The sequence below is a fragment of the Nylanderia fulva genome, unplaced genomic scaffold, assembly GCF_048542155.1.
Source record: "Nylanderia fulva isolate GAGA-0341 unplaced genomic scaffold, ASM4854215v1 Scaffold23, whole genome shotgun sequence".
Taxonomy (NCBI): domain Eukaryota; kingdom Metazoa; phylum Arthropoda; class Insecta; order Hymenoptera; family Formicidae; genus Nylanderia; species Nylanderia fulva.
This window is the reverse complement of record NW_028190293.1, coordinates 290,816-303,576: the sequence shown is the minus strand read 5'-3', so window position 1 is coordinate 303,576 and position 12,761 is coordinate 290,816. Positions and strand designations below refer to the sequence as shown.

At 30.0% G+C, this 12,761-nt stretch overlaps 1 protein-coding gene across 1 annotated transcript; it reads right to left on the bottom strand.

Annotated features, from left to right (window-relative positions):
- Positions 1-49: 49 nt before the first annotated feature.
- Positions 50-5,957, bottom strand: LOC114929474 (uncharacterized). Its single transcript, XM_029301026.2, has 11 exons — positions 5,892-5,957; positions 5,055-5,203; positions 4,880-4,938; positions 4,611-4,752; positions 4,357-4,521; positions 3,874-4,013; positions 1,163-1,340; positions 992-1,050; positions 765-906; positions 527-694; positions 50-307 (listed from the first exon to the last, which is right to left on the bottom strand). The coding sequence occupies exons 2-11, from the start codon at positions 5,193-5,195 to the stop codon at positions 65-67; spliced, it is 1,437 nt and encodes a 478-aa protein (XP_029156859.2). The 5' UTR covers positions 5,196-5,203; positions 5,892-5,957; the 3' UTR covers positions 50-64.
- Between the last annotated feature and the right edge of the window lie 6,804 nt (positions 5,958-12,761).

The window sequence follows — 12,761 nt, the reverse complement described above, 5'->3', positions numbered from 1 at the left end:
ATAAAATGCCATACAAACATTTGTATTTATAAACAATCAGAAATAATATATTTATTATGATGTACTATTCATTTTCTTCTTCCTCTTCTTCCTTTTCTTCTTCTTCCTCTTCCTTTTCTTCTTCTTCTTCCTTTTCTTCTTCTTCTTCTTTTTCTTCATCTCCTTTTTCGCCTTGTAAGCTTTCTATAAAATTTTTGAACATTGCGCATGGTTCGCCATTAACCTTCTCGTATTCAGGTGCAAGTGTTTGTATTCTTTCCAACCAATTAGAAACGTTTTCATAATCTTCCAAGTTGAATCCGACAGCCTAAAATACATTGATTGATAAGCTTGAATATTTGAAGATAAATCTTTAATTTACCGTTAATAATTAACAATTATGTTCGAATATCTCGATAAGATTGAGAGAGAACTACAATGTATAAAACAGTGCATATAATCTGTTAAAAATATTTATAAAAAATGTTGCACAAAATAAATAATTAATTGTTAACTGTAATAATTAAAACATCTAATAAAATATTACCTCTGCTGTGGTCACAGATGCGACCAAGGCTAGGTCGGCGATCGTCAAATTATGTCCAGCTACGTAATCATGTCCTTCGAGAAACTTTTCTAGAATTTGGAAGGCCTCTGTCATTTTTTCATATTGTGCCGGGTCAAACGTATCGATCTGCCTCTTTACCAGGGGTATCTGTGTGACGAAACTTGCGTGAGAATGCAGTCGTGTTTTATTTAAAAATAATTAAGCATATATTACATACGAAATAATTAAACACGCTCGCATTAAGTGTGCCAACATCGAAATATAATCGTTGATCGATTAGAGCACGTGCCTCCGGTTTTCGCGGATATAATGTATCATTCTCGCCGTACTGATCAACCAGATAAGTCATAATAGCTCGACTGAAACATTGTACTTTAATGAACACACTAAAAGAGATGCGCCAAATATATGATAGATATATCATTTGAGTGTTTCTATACAAACCTTTCTGATATCTTGAGATCATCATCAACGAGAAATGGAATTGTCTTTTGTGGATTTAACTAGGAAAAAAAGAGAATGTTTTCCATATATTAATCAATTGACATGCGCGTTTCAGATTTTTACACAAAACTATTTTTATTAATACCGAATGCAGTTGTCAATTTTTTATACCTCTTCATATTCCGGTGTCAAATTTTCACCAGCCATCGTGTTCACCATTATTAGTTCTACTTCGAGTCCAATCGCTTCTACCGTGAGCATAACGGCTCGGCAAGGTGGACTCACGGGAAAATAATACAGTTGCACAGGCATATTAGACCTTACGTTACTTAATTTGTTATTTACAAATATATAGGTTTATTTATTTATGTTAGTGTGTGTGTCAAACGCGCTTATACGAGCGTTATTGTTAATTTCAAGTTATTTTATAAGTAAAATATTTGTTTCACGAAAATGAATACACATACAATCCCGTGTTCGTGCAAAGACTGAACTGTGCAAAGTTCTCATCAATCGATATACTGACGTACGTTTCAGTATAACTGACATAGGCGTGATATCTGACCTTTATTAGAAATACATAGACAGGTAGCTATGTATTTTTTATAAAAGCTATATAGCGTACAATTTGAGCAAGTATTTGAGAAAAAATATATTTATTTTCTATCATGTATATGTAATTTTCAGAATGCTAGAAGAATAACTTTTAAAAATAAAATATTATAATCATATAACAGTATAACAGCATATTATATGTATATCTTTTTATGTACTACATTTGGCGTAGAAACTGAGTGGATAAAAAAAGAAGAGTAAAGTTTTCCTATATTTTTTATATCTTTGTATTTTTGTAATTACTAATACATTATGACAAATGTAAACCGAGAGCTTTCATGATATAATTATTTATATTATTCAAATATCGTCTTTTTTATCAATGGAGTCAAATAAATGAAGATCTCAAGTCTGAAGAGAATCGAGTATTCGAGTAATAAAAATATGAAATTATGCACGTAATAGAGAATTTATAAATTATTGAAAGACCATTATTAAAGACATGCTTGAAAATTTTTCAAATTTAAAATAATGATAACGTCGATTTCTGCAAATTTATATAAACATGCATTTAAAAAAAAAAACACTTTAATTTATAATTTTTCATTGCTCATCTGTATTTTTTCAGTTTCGAGACTACAGAGCTTTTTTTTGAATATTTTATTATAAGTTTTCAAGATTATATTTAAAAAAGGTAATTATGTATATAGTTGTCAAATTATTATAAATTTGAATCATCTTGAGAATTTAAGTGTGAAGAATATAAACAGATAATAGTATTGTTTTTAAGTTAGTTTATAAAAAATATTCCTCTTTATTTCAATATAAAAGTTTGCGTATACGTCTCAAGACTTGCTTAATGAAAAACTTGACTTAAGCAATGTCTCAATTTTTACAAATAAATAAAGTTTTTGCACATAAATACATATATATGTACATAGTTTAAAATGCATAAATGAATTATAACGGACATAATGGGAAGAAATTCAATTTTCACCGGAATAATTATATTAATTATTAATTGTTTGATGCAACTTTCAATATATTATGTATACTCTCTGTTTCTCTCACTCTCTCTCTCTCTTTCTCCTTCTCTTATACATAATATAATTCTGCAATGTCGATCAATAATGTGGAATTTATCTGTTAACAGAATTTCAAGTGGAGAGAGAGGAAGATTTTGGTTTGGTCACTTTGCCGCGGGGACTTTTTGCTCATAACAAAGTAATGCCGCGAGCTAGGTCAAGATTCTCCAAGACAGAACCCTCCAACTATGCTAAAAGTTTTCCCATTGTTAAGTGACCAACACAGAGGTAAGAATTTATAACTTTATCTTTGTGAAAGGTATATAATATTTTCTTATTATATATAATATATAAGGGTAGTTTAAATATAAACGATAATTTTCGTATAAAATGGCGGGGTATTAACTTAGGCTAAAACGGCTGCATTAACGTGTGAGCATAAGCGTTTCTGACAACGTACCACAAGTAGAACTTTACGGCTCTTTAGTCAGCAACAGCACGACGAACTATATAGCGATTAGTATATCCATCTATGTCACGATAAATAATCATGAAATATTTAACGAACGAAAATACATCTGGCGCCGAATTTTATGTAAATTCTGAGTTTGGGACAACATTCTATGCAAGTGTTGAAATGAAAAAAATTTAAAAAAGATCCGTGAAAAAAGAACAACGAAAAATGTAAATTCTTGTCATCCAAAACTTAGACATCACAAGCCTCTCTGATTTTAAATGTAATTTTTTTAATACAATGCACTATGAATGCAGTATATTATTGCAACCTTTTATGAGTGAAATTATAAATCAGAGCATATCGCCAAGATGTACCAAGTACTGTTTATATCGATTCTATTACACAATAATGTTCGCCCTCATTCGGTGATGATGGTGTGCACGATTGAACGACTAAAGTAGAGCATACCGGAGCATCCTCTATCTTATCACCTTGTGATTATCTGTTCGGGCCACTTAAAGAGGGTCTGAGCGACCAAAAGTTTGACACGAACGAAGCTATAGAGGTGTTTGTGTGCAAGTAGTTCGCAGAGTATTCTCTCTTCATGGCCTTCTTTCAAGGCATACAAAAACTGCCACATTGATGACGGTTATATCCCGATCGTGAGAGCGAATGTATTGAAAATAATAACTTTCATATATTTTTTGCATTGATCAGTTTATATACGAACAAAATATTGTTTACATTTCTCAATAATACAAAATCAATAAAAATTAGTAGATATCAAAACACCATTCAATGTATACAATATGCAAGCATTAAATTGATCAAAAAATTAAAAATGCTTATTTTTCATATTATCGGCGAACTCTTTAAAGGCTTTCATGCCCTCGCCTTCGATCTCCTTATATTTAACAGCTTCGGTCTGAATCCTGGCAAACCACTTCAAAATGTTGCTATACTTACTCAAATCGTAATCAACAAGCTGCAAGAAGAAAAATGTTAATTATTGAGTTATTTGTTTCATAATGTACAATTGTTTACAATATATATAATTGTGTTAATCGTATGTTGGCGAAAAAATTTAAAGTAAATACGTAATTCGTATGTGTGAATTTAATAAAGTATAATTAATATTTAAATATATATATATATATATATATATATTTCAAATTTAAATGCATAATAAAATTGCAAATTAAAAAAATATAAAAATGTATTAGACATAATATTAGTTCAGTTAAGAATATTTTAGTCAATTTATTGTTATGCAGATTCATTGTATTATCAGTGAATCGACAATATATTATTTGCAACTAATTTCTTACTGTAAAATTAGATACGGTGATAACCAGAGCAAGGTCAGCGAGAGTTAAAGTTTTTCCCGCTACGTAGTTTTCACCTTCTAAGAATTTATCTAAGAAAGTCAACGCTTCGTTTATCTTATCATACTTGGCTTGATTCGGAGTGATGTTGGCAAACCACCATGTAAACTGCAATTAATGTTATCTTTACATAAGTAGCCAATGACTTAATCATTTCGTGTTACATATGAATTAATGTATGATTTAAATTAACATACATAAGTATCAATAAATGATTGGTACAAAATTCCTAAGTCGAAGTATAGCCGTTGATCAACTAGAGCTCGTTTTTGTGGATCTTTCGGATAAAGAGAATCATCTTTGCCATATTTATTAACCAGATACGTCATTATCGCGCGGCTATAAAATGTATACAAATTTCAATGATGATAAACAATAAATAAATGAGTAAATAAGAGAAAATAATCAATAATTTATATTATATTATATTACTAAATTTTTTGATGGTATCAAACATGATGCTTACCTTTCCCACAAAATAAAACCATTGTCATTTATTGTAGGTATGGTATGTTGTGGATTCATCTACATTCAGACACACAGTAATAAATATTTAAATTCAATTATCTTGAAGTTTTAGTGATATGTAAAACATAAAAGCGAGAAAAGTTTCTATACAGATGTTGATTATTTTAAATTACCTTAAGATAATCAGGTGTCAAATGGTGACCGGACGTAAGATGAATGTGTTTCAAGTTTAGATCCACACCTACCGCTGCAGCTGTCAAAACTACAGCACGACACGGCGGACTTCCGGTTAGTTGGTAAAGATCGATGGGCATCTTGAAATCTGCCAAAACGCACGTCACACTATCAATGAAGTAGCCGATAGTGATCGATTGCGTGTCAGATACATATATACATTTGAGTGGCATGAAATAATTTTCAACGATATCAGATAACGAGTTTTAAACGCTTTCTTACGTAACTAACAATAAAACTCTACATGCAAATGACTGACACATACGTAGTATATAATTAACATTAATTTGTTTGATTTGTCTGATTTAAACGTGTCAATTCTGGTATTTTATAAGATAGTCTTGGCAAGAAGTTAGTATAAAATATTAGTAGTTGTGAAATAAAAAATATAGTTGTTAATATTGATTTGTAAAAATAAACGTTAAATTTTTTAAAACTATTTTTTAGTACACTGTAGTTTTACAATTTTATACAGTAGTAGACACATAACAAATTATTCCACAAATTTCCACATTTACAAAATTACAAAAAACGAAACAAGCACTGGGATTCTTTATAAACTTACATATCGCGAATCACAAATTTTTAATCGTTTACATTATTTTGTCAGTTTTAGCAAGCTCTGGCGAATTATTCGTGATAGAGAGAAATGGATAAGAGAGAGAGAGAGAGAGAGAGAGAGAGAGAGAGAGAGAAAGAGAAATAATATATATATATATATATATATATATATATATATATATATAGATGGAAAGAGAGAAGTCACAACAGGCTACCTAAAGATGTAGTATCCGGCGCCGCGAAATTAAAACGTGGACTGTTTATGCGACTTGCTTGTCCATCTATTTATAGACCCCGCGTTACGGAACAACATCATACAGTTATGTATGTTAGAGTGAGATGAATGATTGCGTCACCGGTTTTCAATGCCAAGTATTTTGAATTCTATCATGAGTTTTTCATATTCAATAATCGATTGCTTAACAGTGAGTAATAAAACGATAAACGACTTTGCAAGAGTGAACAAGCATGAATAAAATGACATAATTAGCGATTATTGATATAGCGATAAATTTATTTCACATGAATCGATAACTCTGCTCAATCTATCCAATAGTACTCTTGTTTATAAAATGTTGACGATATTTTTATTCTGAAAAATTTGTTCGAGGTCGACTATTAGAAAAGAACGAGATTTGCATAAGTTCATTATTCAATATTTTGCTATACCAAAACAGAGTACCGTTCGACGTGACTCAACGCTTATTTGCATATTAAGACATAAAAGATATGCTGTTGATAAATCGGTTCTATCTTTGAAAAGAAAAGCCTTCCGATAAGCCTCGCGAGTACAGATTTTTATAGTGAACTTGATTACGCGCTGCGTTCTAATTTATTAACGCTTTTCACAATTACTCTTTCATCCGCTAATTGAACCAGCGGCTTTAATTAGCTCCAGCCTGCCCATGATTCGTCATCGTGTCAAAATTGCTGATCACGCTTCTCTTTATTGTACGAAGAAAGAAACTTTAAAGTTTCTGCATTGTCGTGTTGCACTCGGTAAATGACACAGCAAGATTAATATCGATAGAAGAATACAGAAAAAAAACAAATAACGTGCTTATTTCTTTCACGCCTGTCTCGGGACATAATATTAATCTATTATTAATAGATAACGTTCCATTTTTTGGCATTAAATTATTACAAAGTGTGACTCTTTATTTATTTTTATTGTATTCTTGTACTCTTTATTTATTGTATTCTTATATATATATTCTTATATCATACGTTATGTAATAAATCTCAAAATTAATAGGATTGGATTATAAACATGATGATAGTAAAAAAAGACTTTGTCGGATTATATCTATTTAACTCACTTTTAAGATAAAATATATATACTCGTATGTATATTTAACGTTTAAAATAAAATTGATATTGTGTACGTAAAATATAATTTATATATAATTGTAACTATTTTATTAAAACATAATTATTATCTTAGTAATTCAAGCACGCAAAAATTAACAATTAACTATTAAAGTATTTTAATCTAGTTTCCAATAATATATAATGTTTTCTTTTATGTTATGTTATTTATTAATTATCGCATTATTAATTGCAAGAACCACCAGAACCAGTATTTTTAGCTTATCACTTTTACGTCATATAATGCTCTTATCACATATTTCCTTATTATAGTCATATGTTTAAAGTATTATTTCACTTTTTAGTAGTCACATGTTTAATATATTATTTTACTGTTTAGTGTATTATTTTACACTTTTTACGTCATTTTATGCATTATTGAGAAGTAGGAATTTGCAAAAGTTTTTCAACATATGTAATTTGTAATGAAATTTTTATTTAAAAATTTTTAATTAATTTAAAAGTTTAGACATTAAAATTTGACTGATAAAATTTAACTTTATTTTTTTTATCGAATAGTTGTATCTCATTAATTTTTACAAAAGTTAGGATTTTGCAAAAACAGTCGAAGATTCGATTTCATATAATTTGTGTATACCTATATAAGTCGCGATATTTAGTCGCGATATCAATAATTCTTAAAATATTGTACAAGCAATTTGAAAAATTGACCTTTCCAACGTTATAATTAAATGACAAAATCTGAATTTTTATTTAATTTTCATCAAATTTTATTTCTTTCTAATTCGAACGTATGTAGAGAGTTGAATATTAAGATATTTGAATTGTGTGAGGCGTATTAAAAAATGAACTTTACTCTCGAAAGTTAATAATTATGTTAAAAAATTCTGTAAATAATCTGTAATTTAATGTATAATTCCTGAATGCTTTGTATATACATAATTGCATATATACATGGCGCATTAGCTTTCCGTAGCTTCTTCCGTTATGCAACACTTTAATTTTGCATGTAGTTACAAATAGTGTACTAACAGTTTGTTTTATATTTTATAAACTCCAAAAAATTGAAAAATTCTACAAATTGATAAATTTTCGAATCTTTAGTATTTTATATGATATAATAAAATTTGTCATTTTTAGACTTCTTTTTAATCAAATTTTCTAGTTCAATACTTTTTAAGTAATAAAATATACTTGTTAATTTTGAAAAGTGCAAAGTGTAACGATATGTAGCCAAAATGTATATAATCGAGGTTAAAATTTAGATTATTTGTTATTAAAATAATTCTATATTTATATATAAATCAGAAAATAATTTTTTTTTCAAATATTATATTGTAACATAAAATTACCAAAATAATCTTTTATATACATAATAGCTATTATTATATTATATATTATTATTGTGTTACATAAATAAATAATTTTATGTAAGATTTTAGAAAATAAAAAATAGCTGATTTAATTTAATATAGATTATAATGTATATGTGACAAATAAATAATTGTAAACAGATGTACGATGTGAAGCTATGATCCATCTATAGTGTACACAAAAGATTGTTATGATACATACGATGAGATAATATAAATAAAAGTACAATTCTGAATTAGTATAATAAAATTGTTTAATCAAAATCGGATAGGCGATATTTTTATCTCTCGTGGTGACCTTCTATAGCAACTTCCTTGGAGAATAGAAGATGCATTATCATATAAGTAGCTCTATCGAGTTATTAGCCAGTTGAGGCTCGGTCAATGTTTAAACTTTTAATACAATTATACTTGGAAGTTTTCTACAAAGCAAATTAGTTCATCGTGAAACTAGCATAAAACGGCTAAGTTAATAACGTCGATTATCACATAAGCGGTTAGATTGAATTTATTTATCAGAACTTCTTCACACATTGCACCATTAAAAGTGATTTACTATTTAATTTTTTAAAGTTTTTATTGTATGTAGAAAATATATTTTTAAACACGTTTTATAAAAATCAAGTTGAAAATAGTATTTTTAAAAATATTTAATTCAATATGAGTATAGTGGAATTGAAAAATAATTTTATTCCATCTAATATCTGTACCTGGCTTTTACTAATCATTTTTATACTTTAATTTGCTTTTATATATTAGACCCTTTTTGATTTTAAAAATAAAAATTTTCTATTTCACAGTTATTAATTAAATCATTATAATTCAACAATGTATTATGTAATATTAATGTATCATAACAATTTATAACTTATTTTATGATTATTATGAATCATTAATTATTAATTATTATTAAATACTAGCTTTTCGGACCGCGCTTCGCGCGGTCCTCAAAGCCAGCCTTTCTATTCGGACCGCGCTTTGCGCGGTCCTCATATAGTCTATATTAAATCCGTTTTAACACAAAAAATTAATTCTTTTTTTGTATTACCGCGAACTACTTCCACATTTGTTGTTCGACTTTCACGAAATTTATACCAAAATAAATGTTTAAATTTTTTTGTGGATGACTACTATGTTATCTATTTCTTTCTCCCAGATATTTTATTTTTTTTTTTTAAGACACGCTTTCTCTCTCTCTCACTCTAAAACACACGCGCTCCCTCTCTCTCTCTTTAAGACACATGCTCTCTCTCTCCTTATCTCTCTCCCTCCCTCTTTCTTTAAGACACACGCTCTCTCTCTCTCTCTCTCTCTCTCTCTCTCTCTCTCTCTCTGTGTGTATGTGTGTGGGGTTTTTTAAGTTTACGCTTTCACCTACGCATCCACCCACACAATCGCATATTTATGAACGGATTTTTTTTAAAAATTGGTACCAAAATGTTGCAAATTTTTGGCGACGATGTGGTTTTTTCAAGTGTTACACCTCCACCCACACGCATGCGCATTTATGGACCAATTTTCACGAAATTAGTACCAAAATGTTGCAAATTTTTCTGAGAAAGCTGCTGTGTGGTTTTTTTAAGTTTTATCCCACCCACGCATGCATCCACGCATTCACACATTTATTCACATACTTTTTTGAAAAGTTTGTAGTTAAATTTTGTTGGAGATGGCTACTATGATTTTAACAAATTTTTATCATCCTATTCATCCACCCACGCACCCATGCACCCATTTGCATACGCATTTATTGACTTGGTCACACCAAGAAGTAATTTTTAAAAAATTTGTGTACGTATTTGTGATTATGTGTGCAATTCGTGTAAATAAACCTTTAATTTGTATGCAATTTTCACGAAATTAGTACCAAAATGTTGCAAATTTTTGCAATCACAAACATGTACACAAATTTATTTAAAATTACTTATTGGTGTGACCAAGTCAATAAATGCGTATGCACATGGGTGCATGGGTGCGTGGGTGGATGAATAGGATGATAAAAATTTGTTAAAATCATAGTAGCCATCCCCAACAAAATTTGAGTACAAATTTCGAAAAAGTCTGTGAATAAATGTGTGAATGCGTGGGTGAATGCGTGGGTGGGATAAAACTTTAAAAAACCACACAGCAGCTTTCTCAAAAAAATTTGCAACATTTTTGTACCAATTTCGTAAAAATATTGGTCCATAAATGCGCACGCGCGTGGATGAATGCGTGGGTGGAGGTGTAACAATTGAAAAAATCACATCGTCGCCATCTTCAAAAAATTTGCAACATTTTGGTACCAATTTTAAAAAAATCGGTTTATAAATATACGATTGCGTGGGTGGGTGCGTGGGTGGAGGCGTAAACTTAAAAAAATAAAACACCAGCTTTGTCAGAAAAATTTGCAACATTTTGGTACTAATTTCGTGAAAATTGGTCATAAATGCGCATGCGCGTGGGTGGGTGCGTGGGTGGAGGTGTAACACTTGAAAAAACCGCATCGTCGCCATCTCCAAAAAATTTGCAACATTTTTGTACCAATTTCGTAAAAATATTGGTCCATCAATGCGCACGCGCGTGGATGATTGCGTGGGTGGAGGCGTAAACTTAAAAAAATAAAACACCAGTTTCCTCAAAAAAATTTGCAACATTTTGGTACTAATTTCGTGAAAATTGGTCCATAAATGCGCATGCGTGTGGGTGGATGCGTGGGTGGAGGTGTTACACTTAAAAAAACCGCATCGTCGCTATCTCCAAAAATTTTGCAACATTTTGATACCATGTGTTCAGAAATATTGCAAAAAAAAAATTTTTTCGCAAAAACATACTCTCCTCTGAAGAAAAAAAATAAAAATAAAAAAATTAAAAAAAAAACCCACAGCAGCCACCCCCGAAAAATTTGCAACATTTTGGTACCAATTTCGAGACAATCGGTCCACAAATGCGGAAGTAGTTCGGGCACAGACAGACGGACGGTGCTTATATATATAGATTAAATTAATCCCTCTCTCTCTTTCTCTCTCTCTCCCTCTCCCTCCTCAATATTATATATAATAATATAATATTATAAATAAATATTATATAATATAATCATTTTTTGCAGTAAAACAGAAAGCTCGATGGGCAAGAGCCGGAAGAGGTACCAATTTAAAAAAAATCGGTTCATAAATATACGATTGCGTGGGTGGGTGCGTGGGTGGAGGGGTAAACTTAAAAAAATAAACCAGTAGTTTTCTCAAAAAAATTTGCAACATTTTGGTACTAATTTCGTGAAAATTGGTCCATAAATGCGCATGCGCGTGGGTGGATGCGTGGGTGGGTGCGTGGGTGGGGGTGTAACACTTAAAAAAACCGCATCGTCGTTATCTCCAAAAAAATTTGCAACATTTTGATACCATGTGTTCAGAAATATTGCAAAAAAAGATTAAACATACCCTCCTCTGTAGAAAAAAAAAAAAATTAAAAAATTAAAAAAAAAACCCCACAGCAGCCACCCCCAAAAAATTTGCAACATTTTGGTACCAGTTTCACGAATATCGGTCCACAAATGCGGAAGTAGTTCGCGTACATACATACAGACAGACGGTGCTTATATATATAGATATGTATATTATATGTATATGAAACATAATGTTATTTATAGCATTTAAATAACATTTCAGTAAATTAAATTTTGCTAGAAATTTTATATACGAATCAATTGCGGATAAGAGGGTCTTATAAATCTCATTAATTAAATATAAATATTTTTAAAGAAAGTATAAATATATTTATCACAAATTAACAATAAAAAATAAAATAAAGAAAAACAAAATCAGTTTAATATCCAACAGCCAACAGCAATAGTCAATAAAGGCAATTGACAATTTCTTATCGCCTTCAGACAGACTGAATTCTGACTGTGGAAATGACTCGTCAACGGTATCGAACACATTGATTAGAAATGCTGGTTGTTGCATAATTGCGCATAATGGTTTAGTAGCGAACGGTCGACATATCCATATGTATCATGTCAGTACAAAGCGATATCCGAACAGAAATAAACGTCATATCAATTATGTTTGTTGCATATAATAAAAAAAATTTTTACTGCAAGAATATTTATTTAAAAAATGCTAGAATTTTCATACAAGCGCTTTTATGGTCATATTTATTAGATATTCATTCGAAATCGACAATCAATTTCGAACGTTAGATACACAAATGGTGCAAAAAAAAAAACATATCGAAAATGTAAAATTTTCTCGAAAATAATGTACTCGCCACCTTAAATGTTGATTTTGTTTTAATGATCATTATCTCGCTTGCTCTCTAATGTACATACATACGCGTTGGAAAGAATAGTTTCGTGCAGCCATCGTCGGACGTCACGCTATAATTAAGAAAATGAAGTGTAAT

Bases quoted from the DNA above. Each gene is read 5' to 3' on its own strand.
- LOC114929474 (XM_029301026.2), bottom strand. From the start codon at position 5,195: ATGCCCATCGATCTTTACCAACTAACCGGAAGTCCGCCGTGTCGTGCT. The intron at 4,753-4,879 runs GTAAGCATCATG...TACATTTTATAG, and splicing joins GGTTTTATTTTGTGGGAAAG to CCGCGCGATAATGACGTATC. The intron at 4,014-4,356 runs GTAAGAAATTAG...TTCTTCTTGCAG, and splicing joins TCACCGTATCTAATTTTACA to CTTGTTGATTACGATTTGAG.